The 21,964-nt window shown below is 43.4% G+C and overlaps 1 protein-coding gene across 2 annotated transcripts; it reads left to right on the forward strand.

The window, feature by feature from the left end:
• The first annotated feature begins 9,961 nt into the window (after positions 1–9,961).
• On the forward strand, positions 9,962–21,126 carry LOC135370061 (uncharacterized). Of its 2 annotated transcripts, XM_064603753.1 has the most exons (11): positions 9,962–10,825; positions 10,892–11,056; positions 11,741–11,860; positions 14,073–14,159; positions 15,009–15,116; positions 15,855–15,914; positions 16,113–16,205; positions 16,682–16,890; positions 16,963–17,093; positions 18,000–18,159; positions 19,703–21,126. In XM_064603753.1, exons 1-8 carry the CDS (start codon positions 10,823–10,825, stop codon positions 16,733–16,735), a joined length of 690 nt encoding a protein of 229 aa, XP_064459823.1. In that variant the 5' UTR covers positions 9,962–10,822; the 3' UTR covers positions 16,736–16,890; positions 16,963–17,093; positions 18,000–18,159; positions 19,703–21,126. The 2 variants fall into 2 exon arrangements, with proteins under 2 accessions (XP_064459823.1, XP_064459829.1); XM_064603759.1 differs by lacking the exon at positions 16,963–17,093 and having other exon boundaries at positions 19,703–21,125.
• The last annotated feature ends 838 nt before the right edge of the window (positions 21,127–21,964 follow it).

Genomic DNA, 21,964 nt, shown 5'->3' on the forward strand with positions numbered 1-21,964 from the left:
CAAAGCATCGATAAAGTCGCTCGTTTCGTTAGCCTGAACGACTCGTTCAGCTGTCTCGTGCCGTTAAGTTGAACGTGTGAAACGATTAAGCCCCCAGGCTTGCTAAGCGCTGTAAGTCTGCATCATCACTGCTAATATCAAGAATGCGTCCGGAAATACATGTCATTGGTGACTTCTTCAAAACGCAGGTTCTATAGCGAGGGCCTCATTAACCTCTTGAAGCACAACCCCAAAGCATTCTACAAAGTTATAAACCCAAAATCTCCATCGGTAAACATCCAACTGAAAGATCGTGATGGTAATTTTGTTAGAGATAACCAATGTTCTCTTATCTTCAATAACGCATTTGCAAGCGTGTTCACCAACGAAGACACAACTCCCCTTGCCGCGCCTCCCACATCCACCTTCAATAGCATGTCACCGATAGCGATATCTCCTGCCGGCATTGAAAAGATTATCTCTTCCATCCAGGTTTCCTCCTCTACTGGTTTCGATGGAATAAACAGCAAAATTCTTAAAAACACAAAGGCTCACTCGAGCAGATTTCTTGCTGCAATATTCCAACAATCACTTAATAGTTCATAGATGGGTAGAAATCCAGCGAACCGGTAGAGATGTAGGAAGGGAGTTGCCTCAGGAGAGAAGCCGCAAATATTTTGAACAGAGACTGTTCTTCTTCTGGGCACCGTCCTCATCATTGGCATGATTTAAAGGGACAATTCGCATGAACCTTTGAACACGTCACACCTAACCCTTTATATACCATGCCAATGATGAGGACGGTGCCCAGAAAAAGAACAGTCTCTGTTCGAAATATCGGCGGCTTCTCTCCTGAGGCAACTCCCTTCCTACTTAATAGTTCAGTTCTGCCAGAAGACTGGCGTCGGGGAATGATAATACCAGTGCATAAAAGTGGTGTCACTCATTCACCGTTGAACTATAGACCAATCTCCATTACCCGCGTCCCCTGCAAAATCATGGAACACATTATATATTCGCAGGTAATCAACTTCCTAGAGTCAAATGCTTACTTTTCCCCCTGTCAGCATGGCTTCCGTAAAAATTTCTCACAACTATATAGCTGGTTTTATCCACGACCTCCACTCAAATATGGACAGTTCTACTCAAACAGATGCCGTGTTCCTGGACTTTGCTAAAGCCTTTGATTCTGTACCGCACGCTAGATTAATGGTTAAACTCTCACAACTAGGCCTTGATGCACATGTTCTCTCCTGGATTAATATGTTCTTAACTGACCGCCTCCAGTCTACTTTCGTGAACAACCATTCCTCGTCCTTTTGTCACGTATCAACTGGTGTCCCCCAGGGTATGGCCTTTGGGGTATGTGAATAAATAAATAAATAATGCTTGTCTAGTGAAGCCTCATTTGCTGTGAAATAATTCTGCAATTTAGTTTATCGCGTAGGCACAAAAAGAATTTCGCCGCAAGCTTTGTGTTTGACGATCGTAGCAATGGCTTGAGCCAAAGTTCATCATTGCTTGTGATTCATATTTAGGTGTCCAAGAACACTACAAGGGATTGGTGTTGATGGACAACGTTAAGTAGTTATAGATGTAGTTAAACTACATTGCAGTAGTTAAAGAAGTAGTTTTAACTACTCCCCTGAAAAGTAGTTGAACTACTAGTTAAACTACTCAATCGCAAAGTAGTTAGTAGTTATAGTTAAACTACTGTAGAAGTAGTTAGTGGCCATCACTGGTTACTATTCCCATGTCAATGGGTATTACCCATGCTTTTCATTAAAAACACGAGTTTCTGTACCATAATGGGATACAGTGGGACCGTGTATCTGGACTATGATATTGTGGGACTATTCCTATGTGTGTGGGTATTACCTATGTTTTTCATTAAATACGGGGGTTTATGCAGTGTAATGGGGTACTGTGATACCGTGAATCTTGATTACGATATCCTGGGACTATAAGCATGTCTACGGGTATTCCCCGTGCTTTTCATTAAAAACGCGGTTTTTGCGTTCTGATGGGACACTGCGGGTCTGTCAATCTGGATTACGATAGTGTGGGAGTATTTCCACGTCTACTGGTCTTACCCATGCTTTTCATTCAAAATACGGGTTTCTGCACTCTAAGGGAAACTGTGGGACTGTCTATGTGGATCACTGTATCCCAATACAAGGCAAAACTAGCATATTTAATGAAAAGCTTGGGTAATACCCGCATACATGGGAATAGTCCCACAATATCATAAACCAGATAGAGAGCCCCACAGTATCCCGCTATACTGCAGAATCCCGCATTTTGAATAAAAAGCATGGGTAATAACTATAAACAGGGAAATAGTACCACAATATCGTAATCCAGATTGACGGACCCGCAGTATCCTATTACAGTGCAAGGAACCGCGTTTTTAATGGAAAGCGAGGGGTATACATGCATATAGTCCCAGTATATCGTAATCTCAATCGACAGTCCCGCAGTATCCCATTACGGAGCAGAAGCCCACACATTTTATGAAAAGCATTGGTAATACCCTCACACATGAGAGTGGTCCCACAATATCGTACTCAAGGTTGACGGTCCCACGGTATCTCATCACGGTACAGAAACCCGTATTTTGAATGAAAAGCATGCGTAATACCCGTAGACATGGGAATAGTGCCAGCATATGGTAATCGATATTCACAGTCCAACAGTATCCCATTATAGTACAGAAACCCGCATTTTGAACCAAGAGCAAGCATTATTAATACCTGTAGACATGGGTATAGTTGCAGAATATCGTAATCCAGATAGACAGTTCCAGAGTATCCCATTACAGTGCAGAAATCCGCATTTTTGACGAAAAGCATGTGTAATGCCCGAAGACATGGGAATAGTCCCACAATATCGTAATCCAGATGGTCCCTCAGTATCCTATTACAGAGCAGAAACCCGCATTTTTAATGGCACGCATGGGTAATACCCGTAGACATGAAAATAGTTCCACAATAACGTAGTCTAGATACACAGTCCCACAGTATCCCATTAGAGTACAGAAACCCGCGTTTTTAATGAGAAGCATATGTAGTACCCAACGACATGGGAATAGTACCACAATATCGTCATTGACAGCCCCACAGCATCCCATCAGTGTGTGGAAACCCGCGTGTTTAATGAAAAGCATGCGGAATGCCCGTAGACGCCCTTATAGACTCAGGATATCGCAATCAAGATAGACAGCGCCACCGTATCCCATTACAGTGCAATTACAATGTAGAAACCTGGGTTTTTAATAAAAGCATGGGTAATACCCGTAGACATGAGAATACTCCAAAAATATCGCAACCCAGATTGATACAGTGCAGAAACCCCCGTTTTTAATGGGAAGCATGGGTAATACCCGTAGACAGCGGCATAGTACCCCCTATGTCGTAATCCAGATAGACAGCCCCACAGTATTCCATTAAAGTGCAGAAACCCGCATTTTTAATGAAAGGCATTGGTAATACCCGTAGATATGGAAATAGTCCCACAGTATCCCATTAGAGTACAGAAACACGAATTAATAATGAAAAGCATTGCAACACCGGTAGACTTGGGAATTGTCCCAAAATACAAAAGTCATGTAGCCCACACATGGTCACGTGGAATAAATTGCATGAGAAATGGATTAAATTATGTGAAATGAGGAGTAAAATTAATGAAAGCAGGATTAATTCAGATGGCAAAAGGATTAAATGTCATGGTATAAGGATTAAACTGTACAACAAGAGGATTAATAACGGCGGGAAAAGCTGTAGTGCGTGCCGCCGCCGTCGAGGTCCACCCATCGGCTCGCTGTGCCGTCACCACTTACAACTAACCATGTTTCTTGCACCTTTACTACTGAAATCTTCGGAACAGCTAATCATTCTGTGGCGATAAGGTTGCTGGCGTTCATTGATTTTGTGAGCTAGCTTTTCGAAAGAAACAAACAAAATGCAAGCAAGTTGGTGTAACAACACACATGATCCTCAGGATGTCCCCACAGTGTCACCGTGTCCTCGTCCTTCGATGAGTGTGCCCAGAACGACACTCGCGGACTGTCCGTGAAGTGTCATTCAGGTACGTCCTGTGCACGCCCCTGTGGGCATGTAGTGGGACGTGAAATATGTTAGCTGCTAAGATGTGATCTACAGGACTTGACTCCCGTCTTCGTATACGATTCTGCTAAGACCCCTAAAATATTTAGTAGCACATTTGTTTTCTTTTTGTGCCAATTTTACGCTGGTAGATGTACCCAGACTACCCTGAGAGCTTGGGCTCAATGGGTGCCTCTTGAAAACTAGACTTCATTATGACAGTTTACCAAGATGAATGGAGAATAATCAACACGTGCACAGTTTGTGCAACTGCCAATGTTTAAGAATTGGACGAAATCATATTTTGAATATGACTGTACGAAAGCACTTCTCTGCCGGAAAGGACATTTTATTCCGCAAATTAAAATACTACACTGCATTACAGCACAGCGAGCTAGTGAAATTTGCACATCACCAAGTTAAACAGCATGGAACTGAAATAATAAAAATTGTCACGAATTACAAAATCTGATATAAGACACGATATACATACATCTGTTTTTCTTGCAGCCCAATTGCTGTGAGCATGTTCAAATCTTATTTCTCAATAAAATAAAATGATCAACAGAGCATGCAACAAGGTCAAGGATGTCATTTAATTTTTTAAGGTAGGCCGTGACAAATAATAACGCAAGACCTCCACGGTGACGCTCATGAACAGGGCCCAGAACTTGATGCACACCTACCTTCAGAATATGTACACAAATCTGTAGCAAGAGACATCTGGATATCCGCAGTTAAGATAAACAAATAGCATAATGCCTAGCACTGTGCACCGCTTAAATTGTAACACTGGTCGCAACTGCATGGGTGCATGAATAATTAAAAAGGGGGCATTTTAGAGACACACATGTACATTTGTAATTAGAAGTTCGAAACTGCGTTCACTCATGTACACCCCACAGCTTTTGGCTGCAAGCCACCGAACACACTCTCGACCTCCGAGTTGCGTCCATTCCCACTGGCAGCTGTAAGCACGTGACTTCTCATGCAATGAACAATGTTTTACGTTTATACCATTGTTTTACGGGACAACGTGTGATGACCTGTCGCAACCCCCTTTAAGCAAATTTGTGCATGGTACACTATTACTGTAATGTGTGGCAAAAACATTCATAACTGTCACCCTAAAGGCTTTGTATTTTTTTCTATTGCAGAGTATTTTGAAGGATTAAATGGCATCTTCTCGTTGGACACTCTCTCTTAGTCTTACATTCTAATGGTACTGTCGTGGGCTTCAAGAGATGGAACACGGGAGTGTGTGGCTGATAGCTTCGTCCACCACCTCACCACCTTGTGGCACTTTCCATATCAACTGGAAAGTGTCTTCTCATAGCCTCTGTCGCTGCTACCCCCCATCACGCACCGTTTTAGCAACTGATAATGGTGAGGGACTACGTTACAGCCAGGAGGTATCCTAGTGAGGCGGACAGAATCGGGACCACAGTCACTTGAAAGAAAGAATAGTATTTGTCATCAACCATTGACAAAAGTGGTTGTGTTTAATGGTATTGAACTCATGCATTGAAACGATGGCAACTGTGATGGTTTCAGGTAAAACAACAATAACCTCGTCCATTTGTTTCCGTGTATCACCACAGAGTGCCGCCAAACCTTGCAGAGGACGTTATCTGCCATGCACTTTCGTGTTCTGTCTTGTAGAGCTCACAATGATATACTGCACGGCATTCCAGTGCAGCAATTTCTCAGCGATAGCTGCAGCAGCACGTGCTATATGTAACGATAATGATCAAGCTTCCTCGGAAACATGAGCAAATTAAACATAAAGGAGCAAGAATGCACAGCCAAGCAAGACACAAAAACAATTTCCCGAGCAGCAAGCATTTAGTTAACACGGGAACCAGCTTATATTGTTCAGAAATGGAAAAAATTTACATCTTTTACAGAAAATCCTGCCGGCAATCCTCCACTCATTCAGCTTGTGTACTTCACTTGTTTGGAATGTGGGCTGGAAAGTCGGTTTTGTTGGTCGTGAAATGCTTGTGCTGTCCAAAAATTTGTTTTTGCAGCTTCACTTGTGTTCTGCGTGTCCCAGTATCCTGGCAACCAAGCACTATTGGATATGCACACCAATCCACACCACTTTAGTAATTCGTGCAATAAAATTTCTTAGAAACATGCAAAAATCATTTCTGTGATTCTTTCTCCCTTTTTTTTCACTTGGCACAGCATAACACTGCTGCCCTGTCTTCCAATTCTGTAGCTTCTGTGTGTCACCACTTGCATGATGAGTGACAAAAGGAGTCATGCTGAGTACCTTTGCTTCACAGCACTTTTTGTCAACAGGAAAAGGAAATGAATGAATGAAATGAAGGAAAGACCTTGTTTGTGTTGTCGTTTTTTTTTTGTCCCCTAGTCTCGGGTTTTTAAGTTAATGAGAAGGAAATTAATTTTGTCCAAATAATTTACAAATTTTGAAAGATCGAGATGTGCGGTGTAAAGAAATAAATCACAAATGACGCGTGAAGAACGGTATCATGAAAAGTTCGACTGTGAACGTGATGATGTTTCATTGCACCTCAATTATAACACAGATGGCACAATATACATCCACTACAGGCTAGACAACATGTGCAAGTACTGCAAATACAAGTTTCTCTCTACCTAACGTAACATAATGTTTGCAAAATGCAAACACGCAACCCAATTGCTACGAAAATCACATTCCGAAAATATTTTGAAATCGGTGGAATATGAAAACATCTGATAAATGTGAAAAGCGCGGGGATCCTGTCAATGAAGTTCCCCATTCATCATCTTAAAAATGAAGTTGTTGCAACTGAAAAGCACGGGGTATTCACGAAACATTTACGGTGAACCCTGACAATCCTATGCACATCAAAATCCGCTTTCAGTCACCATCAAAACCTACCACTTAGTCCTGCGTGGGTCGCGTTTTCTCGACCCGTACCCACACCCGATAAACTCGACTTTTATCGTCAAAGAGACACGGATACGCCCGCTCCCCGCATATTTTCAAAGGTTTGCCCCACCCCTCACACGTTTTGAAATTTGATGTGTTTCACCAATGTCCGACCCGCTACCCGTTCCGGCGTTAATTTTTGTTGTGCGTGCACGGTGTACTCTGCGGTTATCGGTGCACATAAATCGCAATGTAATTCCAAAACAGCATAAAAAAAGGAACACGCCATTGCTCCACAGCAAAGTGGTGGCACCTAAGTCGTTGAAGCATAGCAGATTTAAGTTCATTGGAGCGATTAATCCCCCAATAATTCGTCAGACATTAATTTGTATTCGACGTATTTTGTTTCGGTAAAAACTATAGAAACATACTAACTGTATAGCACCACACCAGTCTTCACAGCACAGCGAATTTGAGATCAATAATCACACGCCAAGAAGCAGACACTCACAAACAATGACCAAACCAAACTATGACAACCAAAGCGAACAAACTAAACAATAAACCGCACAACAGACATCTGCTCTACTGGATGCTGGATGATATTCTGACGCGGCCATCTTAGCTTGCAGCGATGCAGCTTGTGGTGCCGCAGCCGCGGAACTGACCGCACATGTACCAAGCAACTTCTTCTTCCTACCCGCTTGAAAAAAAAACAACACAAAATAAGTTTCTTTTCATTACTTAATACACGACAATAAGTGATAGCACGATAGTACATCTACCATTCAGTCACCTCCCGGCATTTCCGGTTCCGTTGTGAGATGAGCCTTTATTTGGCGGTTGATTCGTTCATCCTTTGTTATCGGCAGCGGCGCATTCCCACGGTTTCCGCTAGTGCTTGTACTAGTTCTTCACTCAGAATTTTCGTAGTGCTTGATACTAGTTCGTCGGTGGCGGTAAGAGGCTGCCGTGTTGCTACTGGAACTGGAACTGTGTGCTTCTGACGGGATGTCTGACACAAGTAAGGCATACTCACATTTCTGATTGCCAGGAAGGCAACAGGCACGTCGCACAAAACACCTTCAGCATGCCAAAAGTATCCACACGGACGTTTTATCGGCGTGTGCAGGCAGACGTGGAACGTAGCTTTCAGCTGATATCTGATATTCCTGATATACCGCTTCCTCAGAATGTGTCAGGAGCTACTGAATCAGTTGGGCTCGCGTCGGGTGACGTTCATGAAACCGGAGCTTCGCAGCTGAATGTTGAAACGTCTTCTGGTAGCTGCACCTCGCAGTCGCTTTTCCTACAGCACAGTGCATCAGGCGACGTTGACTTGTCGCATTTGCCAGCTGTTGTAAATAATGTGTCACTCAGTGCTTCCGGTACTTCCGAAGTGGAATCTGTAATAGCTAAGTTGAGGGCTTGGGCTCTTACAGGCGTACATCAGAACCATGTCACAGCGATATTAAAGCTCATGAAGTCACACGATTGTTTTGTAGACATTCCGAGTTGTGCACGATCCTTGCTTACCACTCCACGGCACAACAACAAAGTAGAAATGTGTGAGGGAACATATTGTCATTTTGGGCTAAAGGCCGGTCTTCAGTATACACTTTCCACATAAGAATATATTGGAGACAGAGTATGTTTCCCAGTAATGAATGCACCATTGCGGACAGGTGTGAGTTTTCGAGCTCATGAACAGGAGGACCACCACAAAGGCACTTCAAAACTGTAGGAGCTACCCATTGATATTGTGCAACAGGTACCCTTAGAGTATATGCACCTTGTATGTCTTGGCGTGTAAAAAAAGCTCCTGTCAATGTGATTCAAAGGAAGCAGAGGACACCGTCTCAGTCCTTCCCTTCGTGAGACCATCTCAGTGAAGCATGCGTCCCTAGCTTCCTTTGTTCCTGTTGATTTCTCGCGTAAGCCTAGATCGATCTGTGAACTTGACAGGCGGAAGGCTACGGAGCTACGGATGTTCCTTGTTTACACTGGTCCAGTCCCGCCGGCATCATGTCTTCCGAGAGATCGGTACAAACACTTTTTGGAACTGCATGTTGCTATTTCCATATTGGTGAGCCCCACGCTGTCTGAGGAACATGCAGATTATCCGGAGAAGCTGTTGCGCCATTTTGTCCAGCAGCATGCAGTCATATATGGCCAGGAGTTTGTCTCACATAATGTCCACGGTTTGCTTCACTTAGTCGGCGACGTCCGAAACCATGGTCCTCTTGGCAGCTGGAGTGCCTTCCCTTTCGAGAGCTTCATGCAGGTCTTGAAAAGGTGTTTGCGGAAACCCGAAAGGCCTCTGGAGCAGCTGCATAATCGAATTTTAGAACGGAGGTGTGTTCCTCCTGTTACTGCTCCTCGTACAAGTGACATCAGTCTTTCTCTTGAAATCAGGAATGGCTCAGAAGTGCCATCAGGGTGTATCGACCCCCCTTTATAGGCGCCTTGTGGTACCATGCCGTTTTCACCTTCAGAACAATTCAAGGGACAGTACGTGCCTTTTGTTTGGTGGAAGTTTTGTGAGGATCACCGCAATAGCTCGCAGTGCTTCTACAGAGCTTCCGTGTATTACAGCAAGAAAGTTCAGGTCTGCACAAGATCTGTATGTGTATCCCTGTGCATCATCCCTACTCTACATTCACGTTGTCTCAAAACCATCGTGTGTGCGCGTCTGGCCATTGGCTTCAGTTAGAATGAAGTGTATGCTATTGCCTTTCAAGCCTAACTCCTTTGTAGCTTTTCCATTGCCGCACACTGTAGAGCAGTAGTGCCATTGAGCAGAAGGTTGTGTGTATCTGTGCCGTTTGATGAACTTGCAGTTTCGTTCCAGAATATCCTCACATACCTTAGTCTGGTTGTATATTCTTCCACTGTACTACACGCTATGACAGTATGTTTCTTTGCACGACAGAAAGAAGATGTTGGAGATAGCACGTGATGAAGCGTCTGTCCACTCAGAGCAATAAGAGGAGCAATAAGAGGGCATTCACATGCAGGCCACAATGCTACGGTGCAAAAGATGAAGCAATGTAGTCCTCACGTGCAGTTGTTGTGGTACCTTATTTGAGAGCGATCCAATGAGACCATTCTACGTGCACGAGGGAAAAGCTGAGGGACTGCGCGAAATACTGACCTACTTTCATGGCGTATTAACAGCAGCCTATACTTCAGCAAGCACAAAATCAACAGGAACTTGCAAGTTGCACACAACCTTTGTTGTGTATTTATTTGTTAGCCACTTATTTCGCTGCTTGCTCATGTGAGACTTCACTGACGTCGAAACAGCACACTGTGAAGCTGATCTGTGATGGTCTTCCTGTGGCCAGCCTCTGCGTCTTTGAGAATGAACACCTTGCTGTCCACACCAGCAATATATTGCACTATTCTGCAGCTTTCAGAGCACAACTTTGTCCCTATTTGTGCATGGACATCATGTTCATTGTTCCTGAAGTTCCTTAACAAGCCACATTTCTGTTGGTCCTTTGAGAATCGGCAGCACGACTTACCGTCCTCATCTCCTATTGCAAAGCCTGCACTTGCTGTTAGCCATCACAGTCACTTCATTATGCATTTCTTGATTACATAGGATTGACATAGCATACACTCCACTGTTTTAACTTGATTGTTGTTTCTGGCAGCCTCCACAAGATACAAAATTGTAAAATTCCCCAATGAGGACAACCAGGTGGCAGTCGTGCCATCCACATGGGTGGTCGGCACAGAATGTTTTTGGCCACACCAGAGAAGGAGGAGAAAAAGGTGGGATTCTATGTAAGGAAAAACAAGCCCCCTGGAATGCACTGGCGATTTCTGGAGTGTGAGGAAATGGAAGCATATGGTATGCTCTTGACAGGGTATGTTACTGTTGTGTGAATTCTAATGGCTGTTTGTTTTGTTCCAACAGAAAGCTGTGAGGAGGCACGAAAAATGCTCCCCATTGCCACAAACACCTCTGACCTCAACGGTGAGCTGGAGTGCGGAAGGGGAAAAAGACGCAGAATCAGAAGGTTGCCGTCCGACGATGATAGCCCTCCGCCTGTCACACCTCCCCGCCGCCGCCAACCAACATGTAAGCATTCGTACTGCGCTACGGCTGTCTGCTCTCTGTCCGTCCCTTTCTCTGTTTCTTTACCTCTTTTACTATGAGTTCAAACCAACAGGCCTAAAAAATTGCTAATTCAGGGTGTCTACCAACCTGGAAAACAGGGAATTTTGATGTGACTGGAAATGTCAGGGAATTTGGCTAAAAAGCAGCTGAAGTCAGGGAAAATCGCAGACAAGTGCCGTGATGATGCGCGGCGAATCGCAAGTGCCGGCCGGTGGTTGAGAGGCGATGCCGCAGCAACGTTACTGCGAGTAGCAGTTCACCAGTATGACAAGCTCTGACACAGAAAAGTAGGGTAGCCTCACTAATACTTAATAAATGGTCTGTTTTATGTTGGATCTGGTATCAAAACGTATGAGCAGGCAGGCACCAAGCTCCCTTTTGTTTTTGTCAGGGAATTTGCTTGAAATAGTCAGTGAAAACCTGGAAAAGTCAGGGAATTTGAAGGCTGCAGTTTGGTAGACACCCTGTAACTCATTTGTACTGTGCTCGATAAGCCTCCGGGGTTCTTTTTGTGCCATTCCGGCAATTGATTTTCATAGTGGCAATTAAAGCAAGTAACAAAGGGGGAACAAAGATGCCTTCCTGTGGTCTCATGACCTTTTTGGAAGCTTTATTTGGCTTTTTTTATTTACTAATATGGACCAGGCAATGAAGGCCATGCAGCCAGCAAAAGGCACACCCAAAGGAGGAAGCATCTTCCTCAACTTTCGGATGAGGAGTACTCACTACCTGCAACCCCGCCTCGAACTCTTCGTAAACAAAAACGTAAGAGTCATTCCTTATGGTTGCAGAGGCCTGTGAATATTACAGATATCGGGTTTGAATGGAATGTTTTATGGAATAGTCCTTCACCAGCCCTCACTGTCATTCTGTCAGCTTGACTAGATTTGTGCTCGTGAAAAGACGTGGTGGACTTTTTGTGGCGCCTGGACCTTGAGGCTGACCGGTGTGACTTAAATTTCTATGACACGGCGACAGTGAACCACTACTGTTTAGTTTTGATGATAACGCTTTCAGGTGTTAGTTTAACACACTGTACGTGCAGTATGGGTGAATGATTAAAAAGAAAAGATAGCTTTGTGATGGGAAAAACAAAAGCGCTGCTTGTTCTACTCCTCACACTGAGCTGAACCATTTCAAATAATTGTCCTGTGTGTCTTGTCTTTTGTGTGTGGTTACTGAGTGTGTGCATTTCTTTGCCATTTATTTACACTAACTGCTGAACTGCGTCTGTACCAGGTTTGAATAATAATAACTGGGGGCTTACGTCGCGAGACAACTGAGTTCATGAGCGACGCCACAGCGGTCGGTCTGTGAATTGCTTTTGCCCACCTGACGGTTCTTTAACGTGCGATGAAAGCTCATCGACGCTGAGCAACTTGTACCCCGCCACCAAGTTGCTAGCATCCTCGGCTGGGTTCGAACCCGCGATCTCGAGATCAAAAGGCGAACACGCTACCGACTGACCCACCGAGGCCTCTGTACGAGCTTTGAAACTAGTTAGACATTTTGCACCTCTCTTACGGGTGAGCACTACCTTAGCACACTGTTGTCATTCCTGATTATAAAAAAAAAAGTACGTAGAGAAATTTCATTTGGCAAGATGCTCCAGAACTATAAGGTTCCGCTCTGCATCTTCGATGACGTTACACAACATGTGAGCACACTGAATGCGAAGTGCACATGTGACGCTTATTCCCTTCCAGCATAATGCTCGCTTCATCTAGCACTGCATCTGTTATTGTGGAGACAACGATAGCGAAGCCAAGGGGTACCTTTTGTGCTCTTAGTGCAAATAAATAGCGAAAAGAGGCACACACTCAGTAACCTCTCACAAAAAACAAAACACACACATACAGGGCATTTATTTGAAATGGTTCAGTTCAGCGTGATGAGTAGAAAGGAACAACTTCAACTTGATCACGAGCTGTTTAATTCTTCAATGTGTCTGGGACGGGCCCCCCCAAAAAAACTAGTGCCAAATCAGTCGGCCATCGTAGAGAAATGAAAACGAAACTCACACAGGTGCCAGGAACACCTAACCGGTGAACTGGGACACGTCAATGTCGTCTCTAATTTCATACACTGTCTTTTCTTTTTCATTTCAATCATTCGCCCATCCTGCACATATGGTGTGTTAAATTAACACCCGAAAGGCATAATTGTCAGTACTAAACGGCGGTGGTTGTCTCCGTGTCATGAAAACCTAGGTGGTCGAGGCGTTGCAAAAAAGCCGACCACACGTGTCACTACCGAGACCTGACGCTGCACCACCTCTTAGAGGCGAGAACAAATGCTTGGAAAGTGTCCATCCTCTCTGGTCTCCTATTGGCCCTCATCCAGAAGGCAGAGCCTCCACCGCTCTTAGTCAACAAGTGGAACCTCAGTTCCAACTTCTCTGAGCTAGCGTGTCCCTGTTAGAATAATGTCTGATTGAAGTACTTATCCTTTCTGTTTAACCCTTCTGTGTCACCTTATTTTGACATTGGTGCTTGCATTCTCAATATGGTTACCGTTTTGCTGTTTGGAACACAAAGATGGTGCACATATGCATTCTGTTTACTATCTTTGGCTTTGAGTTGAAATGCACAAAGAAAGTAGTTGAATCCAATGCATAAATTATCCAAATAAAGTCATTTTAAGGAATTGGACGACATCTGGATGACCCAACATGTTGTTCAGTCATTCCCATAATTGTTACTTGTGCCATGCCTGAAACTGTGTCGACAATGTGCTTCACAGCTTGTAGTACTGTCCTTGTAGGTGATAGTTACAATGCATGAAATGTGTTGAATTTTCACACATCCACTAGCCAGCCCTTGCCCCCGTCATAAGACGTGAGTTATGATTTTGGCCCTTCTGATTTTTTTAATGTCTCTGATACTCACCTGTTTCATGACAGTCCCATTGAACTGAATTCTATGCATTAGTTGAAATTTTCAGTTTGTGTTGCAAGCTTTTGTTTGTTTCCCACCAGACACAAAGGATGTGCAACGTTCAAGCTCCTAGCCAAGCCTGTTTCATTTGGGAGGTTCAAGTAGAGAAGGCAGACAGAGTACAAACTGTAAGTTAAATATAACGTGTCCACTACCTTTTTGCACGTTGTTTGGACATAATTGATGCTCATAGCACGTGTGGAATTTGAATCTCAACCTTTAGTGAAAGGTATTGCATGAAAAAACCTGCATGGGTGCTAAAAGTATTTTTGAGTAATTAATTTGTTTCTCTCTTCAAATTTCTTGCCTGTAGTAGCACAACCAGGCACTGTTTCACTTAGCTGTCAGACTACAATTACATGTTCGTGGTTGGCACTGGAGTGATGAAAGACCAGGAGAGCGCAAACGAACCCTTACCTATCAGTCAGTGAGCGGAGGTAGGGGAACAAAAGGGTGTGCTGCTCCGTGACTCCGTGTGAGAAATTTGTAAATTGAAACTGATTAATTACTAAACAAAACATCAATTGAGGAGTTCACATTTTCCTGAATGTTGCACTTTCAATGACACAGGTGCTGGGACTGTCTCTTGTGAAATTAGAAAATCAAACTTTTCATCTAATTAATGAGGGTGCAAATGAGATTCTTCTTGCTGATACTTGGCCCGTATCCTAAGGTTGGTAATACAAACAGGGAGTTCTCTGATAGCATCAGTCATTTTCAACCTATTCGACCGGAGGGCCTTCGTAAAATGTCTGATTTAGTCCTGGTTTCACCAATGACGAATAACATTTGAACAGAAATCACCGGTTCCTTAACTTGAATGCAATGCTTAACTCTGCTTTACTAAATAGAGGTATTGTAACTGAAGCATTCATTGCGTCACCAACTAATGTTTGTGAAAAAAATTTTCATTTGCCAATTTTTGATATTCTCATTTCTTGATTGTAGTTGGATCATTTGCTTAAGCACTATTGCAGGGAAACCTGCCAGCAGAATGCTTGGAATATCTTCTGAGTTGCCAACTAGCCAGTCAAACCTTTGTGAATTGGACTGCAGCAATGAGTCTGGAAAACCCAGCAGTGACGGTAATTGCTTTTCAGTGGCTCAGCCAGTGTCGAACCAAAAAATTTTGGGATTTGGTCCAGGCTTAGGGATTTTACGTTTGGTTCTGGAGCGTAGAATAGCTGTTTGAACAGTTTATTCGGGTTCATAACGGTTCAGTACACTGCAGAAAAAGTTATACCATAATTCTTTTGTAATGTTCTTATTCGTTTTCCTGCTGCATATCATCATGTATAGTGAGCTTCAAAATACCCTTAAAAAATGAATGAAAATCGAAGAGGTCAGTGTGGTCCTGATCTGCTGTTAAATCGGTCAGGACATCTCTTATTACTACATAGTGCCTACTGTGTGGTGCTAAGATTGCCACAGGAAACATGATCCCCAGCTGGGACACCACCCTAACAATGACACAAAGTGCATCACCAAAACGATAGCAAGTGTCATGTACCCCACTTGTGTGTACATTGAAATTTGAGTAATGCTTGGAGCACATTACTTAGTTGTCGCCCTGGAATAGGGTGTCCTCTTTCACACCTTTCAAATTATCCTTGTCCAAAAAGGGAAAAAGTATGTGCATCGTTTACCAAATCTGTTCAGAAGAGTTCATTAGTACTTCACATCCAATGTGGCAGGAAAATAGTGTTCTATTCGGGCAAATATAGCGGTTCAGTTAAAGTTCGACACCCTGGGTTCAGCATTGGATGTGTTTGCTCGAGCGTTGATCAATGCGTTGTGACATCCTTGGTTTCATTCTAATGTAGGTGACGAATCACCTGGAGCTTAACATATCTGCGCGCCTGGAAGAACACAAAACCTTTCTGGTATGTGTCCTTGAGGACATATTTACATTTCTGTATAGCTGTGATCACTGTTCACCCAAACACTGTTTTGTATGTGTCTGTTAGTAATATGAACCAAGCATCGCACAATCAGCATGCACAATTAATCAGCGTGCAGCTGTATGTCAGAGTTTCACGCTCCAAGTGCATTGCTGTTGCAACCACCACAATTTCTTTCAGGAAAAAGGTCCTCCGCACTTGTTAAGTGCACAGAGTCAGGGCCTCCTGGGAGTTGCACCACTTCATTTGCACAGCCATCAACCAACACCACAGGTCAGTAACTTCTGCAAGTGCATATGGAACTGTGACAATACCAGGAGAATGCATGACAATAACGTAAAGGAAATGGGGATGAAAAGACATGCAGGTGTGAATCCTGCTCTCCTTCATGCCAGTGATGGATCCGCCGCCCCCCCCCCCCCCCCCACCAAAAAAAGAAAAAATGTCAGTTTATACATTGGATTTCCCTTCTATGCACCTTCACCCCCCCCCCCCCCTGCCCCCCCTGAAACCATGGGTGTGAATCTGCCCCTGCTTCATGTTCTACAGTATTTTAGGCCAGCCGACATATGCTTCTTCAAAATAAATTTGCAAGGCTTGCTGGCAACAATACTATCGAGCCTTTAGTTTTGCAGCTTGTTTTCATTGTTTGTTTGATTGTAGACAGCAGGTAATCTGCAGAAATTGCTCTGCTGATCCATCGAAGTGTCCATCTGACTGTTTTTGCACACATGCTTTTAATTTTGTAGAGTTGGAGAAGAAAGTGCTGCGCAGCCTCCACATCATGTCGTTGCGGCTTCTAGAGCACTCCGACCAGCTGGACATAATGTTATCATGTTTGCAAAAACACAAAGAGACAGACGAGTCAAACATCATTACACGTCCATTTGGTGATGTTGAAAGTTTCATGAAGTTTGATGAAGAACTGCAACACTCTCACAAGAAAAAGGAACAGCTGGTATGTTCTATCATATCATATTTAAACGTATGACATGTTGAACATGACAAGCGACTGGACGTGTGCAAACAGTGCTTTTCAGATCGAAGGGAATAGTGACAGCTTTAGTTAATACCTGGACCTTCTCTTCATATACGAAGCGAATAGTCATGAAACCGAACAGTACTAATGAAGAGACACAGTGGTCACACAAGCTGCTGCAGGTTAGTTCAGTCGATGTACAAGGGTAGTTCTTGTATTTGCCAGTGTTTACGAACACTATCACATTCAAGCCATTTTGGAATGCTTTGTGTTCATTCAGTGAGCACTCAGATCCTGCCAGAGTTCATACGAACGCATCAAGCAGAAGCTGCTGTACTTTTCTTTCTGTTGTGCGGCGCTTTCTGGCTTACACACAGAGCGACGGCATAGCTGTATTGTAAGCTTTATAGCTGTTTTAGCTTTGGAAATATCCGGATATATTTGGTTTGGAAGGGGGCATTCAGCTTGATTCAAATTGAGCGCAGCAGTATTCGCTACAATATTTGAAAAAAAAACTGAAAAACATTCGTGCAGCAGTACGAATGACAAAATACTAGATATCGCATTGACAATGGCTAGATATTTGGAGCTTTCTGATTCCTGCTCAGCGAAATGTGCCAAACTTTTTAAATGAAAAAGAGCAAACGCTGTTGGAGGTCTGGCAGTAAATGAAAGAAAAAAGAAAATAAACAAACTTCAGATAAATTTCAAGACATATTGGCTGCTTTTCGTGCGAGTGTGTTTTTATACAGTGTGTCGCTTGCTGAGTGATACAGCATCCCAGCGTATATGATTATGGGCGACAGACAGTATCTCAGTGCAAAACTCTAGATGATCAGTGTATTTATATTTTTTCATTAGAGCCTGTGTTTGAAGAGCCTTTACTTTACGCATCTATAATGTACCACATTTCAAGTGAAGCCTTTCATTAATTGTCGGTAGCTTTTATTTCACTGTACAACACAGTTTCAGCCTACAACACTCGATGACTGCTATGCTTACTCGTGCACATCAATAAGCCTACGTAAATGTCCATTGCACGGTATCCACTGTACAGCCAATCTTATACTTAACACGCTCTTCTGCAGCAGCGACAGATGATAAAAATTGGGGCCACAAGCAGTGGAGACAGAGCCAGGTGCACCCTCTACAAGATAATTGCAGATGAGGTGGCACAGCAATTCAACTGGGCAGGGGCAGGCGGCAAAATGAAGTTCAGTTCATTAGAGTGCTGCAACGCGATGTGTAGTAAGTATGGCTTACAACATATAACTAGGAAGTGATTTTTTTTGGATTGAACTCAGTTCCTCCCGCTTATGCCCCCCGAAGTGACCTCCAACCAGCTTGTGTTAAACCCGATTTCTTCCTGAATTCCATTAACTATGAAATCCTCAAGTGACATTTCCACTGAAGACAAACAAAGGACGCCACATGCTACACATGTAAGAATGGGTCACTTACGTTCGCTATGCCTTCTATACGTCTGTGCCTTTGGGGAATAGTGGTGCTAAGTCACCTACACACACATAAAAAAAAAAGGGGGGGAATGACTTAATGGACAAGAGGAAGTCGAAGTCGTGAACTCCCGGGCACAATGGATGGTGACGTGACGACAGAGATGAACAATGGTCAAGAGACAGTGGTGGAAGATGGCGTCGATGGCATGGGTGCTAACGGGTTGAAATCATGATGGCGACGTGGACGACAAGGCACAGGGCTAGGAACGATGTTCGGCTATGATATGGACGATGGGGTGATCAGGCGATGGGGACGCTGTGCTGCTCGCTGTAAGGTCGGTGGTCCGAGGGCGGGAGCTGAGCCATCACGGGGGCTGCTGTCATGGGCGTCGATTCACAACGGGGCCTCTGGTTAGGTCGGATCATCTTTGGTCTCATAGGTCTGCCGGCAGGTCTGTGGTGTCGATGGCCATGGCAGCAGCAGTTCCGTTGGGGCGAGCCAGTACCTCCACCAAAATTTTATGAACTGCAGAGCGTCAAGATGGCAATGGTTTAATGAGAGAATGACAATGCGCGTGACATGCCCCTTGTCATCGTCATCGCTACAATATATCTAAAAGGTAATAATAGTAATAATGCCATGTAAACACATGCATTTAGTAGAAAAATCATGCGTATGTGACCTTCATATGTTTTAGCCATACAGTACTGTTGGTATAATTCATTTTCGTAAATACCTGATGAAGTTGTGCCAGTGACCTACATGTTTTGAATCACTACTTTGCTTAATGAAGAAGCCTATGTAAAATTTATTTCCACTCCCGTTAAGATGAACTCGCTTTGTACGAATTCTCCGATATGCCAATGTGTTGTCATTGTAAGGCTCCTTGGTTGTGTCCCACAGACACTGGCAGTTTTGTGCACTCCTGTGAAGCTCAACTTACTCAGCTTACTTACATGTTTGTGTCGTCCACGTTTTGTAGCCGGCCTGGGCAAATTCTTATTATTTATGTCATTACTGCCATTTCTCACAAGGCAAATAGCTCTTGCCACACCAAAAGAAAAGCTGTATTTCAGGGTGTCTGGATGTTTTTGCCATCTGAATGTGTATTTTAAGTACCACAATGGTTGGAGGATGCTCAGCTGGTGAACTGTCAGCTTGAGAGCACTGGTAATAGGGATGGTAAAATAATATATCTTTCCTTATATTTCTTATATTTGCCTTCACTTTACTTACTTACTTCACTTCAAAAATGCTATGTACAGCTACCCTTCTGTTCTGTGTATGCCTGTGTAGTACCTGCACCTCACACACAATGTGCTGATCCTCCTAGGTGCTATCAGCAAAGCAACAAATGAAGGGACACTCGCCGAAGTAGAGAAAGCAATACAAACGTGGCTGAGGCATGCACGTGAAAGGCTGAGCAAGAAAGCAGCAAAACAGCGTGCAGCATAGTGGTTCTACTCCTCCAACCTCATCAAGAGAGTTCAGGAAACACTGAAGAGCTTAGTGCAGCTGGACTGAATGGTTTTCACATTGTTCTCACATATTTTCAAGTTTTTGCATGTATGTATGTGTATACACAAGTCCCGCAATGCATCTGCATTTTTTTATAGCTTGGAAAACGTGAAGCCAGGGGCTTTTTCTGCTTTATTCTTAAGCGTGCTGCAAAAATTTGTTTTGTGAAAAGTGAAGTGAAATGTTCAGGAAACACTGAAAAATTTTTATGCAGCTCTTATGTTGTACCAAGTGGATCTTGTATTGTTTTTCCGTACTTTTACTACAATTTTGAAGATCTGTATGTGTATATGCGGTTTCTGCCGCATATATACTTCTGTGATATTTATAGCTCAGAGAACATATGTCAAGCTGTGTGGTGCACTAGTCATTGCCTTGTAGTATCATTAAAGCCGGACAATTTTGATTTCTGGAGGTAAGGAAGATTTCATTGGCTGTAGTATGGGATAGGATGTGTGACGAAAGTAAAACAAGAAAATGAGTGTGCTGGTCCTGCCTTTCCAAAGGTAACTGCTACTAACACTGTGCCTTGATCCATCTCTCTATGACAGTCACACGTACGTCGACCACTGAGTGCACAGAAAAAGTGGACAGTGTCCAGCTTAGCAGCGCCAGTCAATTTCCTACCCTGAAATCAACATACCTGAATGTAATTATGCAGCATACATCCTAATTCGTTATACTATACAGTGGTCAGTTCCACAAATTCTACCAGAGACCAGTTCCTCAGAAAAAGTTTCTCTCGCAGGTGAGTTCACCTAGGAGTGCCTTCACACACCTCGCCCCTTTGGCAGCATGCTTTCCCCCGTTCTCTCACACCCATTACCTCTGGCTAAGGAAGTGCACTTCATGTTTACATTTCGTTCTGAGTGATGATGGATAACCATTTCAGATGTTTCCAAACCGCCTGCTGCCAGAGTACACCTTCTATTACACAGATCCAAGTTTTTGTTGCCCTTGTGAGACATCTGAAACTGCTATCCGTCATCACTCAGAACCAAATCCAAGCATGACTTCTACTTCCTTAGCCAGCGCGGCTGTAGTGCATTCCTAGCAACGGGCGAGAAATAACAGGTGAAAAGCATGCCGGGAAAGGAGCAAGGTATGCGAAAGTTACTAACAGGTAAGCCATGGAGGTGCCTGGAGATGGCGTGTCCATCGCTGACGAAACTTTCTGTGAGAAACTAGTCTCTGGAAGAACTTGAGAAACCGACCGCTGCATATTAATAATGGATTACAATGCACCTTGCATAATTACATTGAGGTATATAGCTTTCAAGGTGAAAATCAAGTGGCGCTGCTAAACTAGACATGGTCCGAAATGGTTTGTGGATGGATGCATTGCAAACTCTGAACCATACCCTGTCACGACAGACTTTGTCATGCCGAGATAGATAAAGATGTTTTAGTTTTGTTACACGATATCGTTGCAGGTACTGTAGCCAACGCACCTTGTCAGTAGCCCCTGCAATCAAAATTGTCCCTTTCAAGGACATTCCTTTAAACAAGCTTTTAAAATTTGCTTAACGACAAGTAAAGTGTTCAGGAAATACTAGACTTTCTTTCTTTTTATTTTTATTCCTTTTTTAATATTCTGGCAGCTGGTATTGTATTGTATAACTTTTATACTTTTTTTTGCAGATTTTCACGTGTACCATTTCGAACGTGTGGGTGCATTTATGCAAGTGATATTTCTGTGATATTTGTACCTGAGGGAACTTACGTCAAGCCACGTAGAACACCTCTTTGTAGCGTATATTTACAATAAGGACATTTTTTACACATTTTAATACTTCTTAAATACTCAACGATTTTGCGACAACTGTTTTCTGTGCAATAAAAACATTGAAATGGGGTCAATGTCTCAACTCTGACATAGTTGATGGCTATTTTATAAGTGTGCTAATTGAAAAAGGGATATAAATAGAAAAGAATGGTTCATCCTAGAAGTGCTCTAGCACTGTTCTAAAGTTGTCCTCACGTAGCGTCTGGGGATGCTTTGAGGATACCGTGGGAACGCTATATAGTGCCAAAATGACATGTTGAGGATGATTTGAGGATCAGATTAACTCTCCTG

The sequence above is a fragment of the Ornithodoros turicata genome, chromosome 1 (genome assembly GCF_037126465.1).
Source record: "Ornithodoros turicata isolate Travis chromosome 1, ASM3712646v1, whole genome shotgun sequence".
Classification (NCBI taxonomy): domain Eukaryota; kingdom Metazoa; phylum Arthropoda; class Arachnida; order Ixodida; family Argasidae; genus Ornithodoros; species Ornithodoros turicata.

Coding starts and splice junctions, on each gene's coding strand:
- LOC135370061 (XM_064603753.1), top strand. Junction 11,057..11,740: donor CCGCCGCCGCCAACCAACAT/GTAAGCATTCGT, acceptor AATATGGACCAG/GCAATGAAGGCCATGCAGCC. Junction 15,915..16,112: donor AAGAACACAAAACCTTTCTG/GTATGTGTCCTT, acceptor AATTTCTTTCAG/GAAAAAGGTCCTCCGCACTT.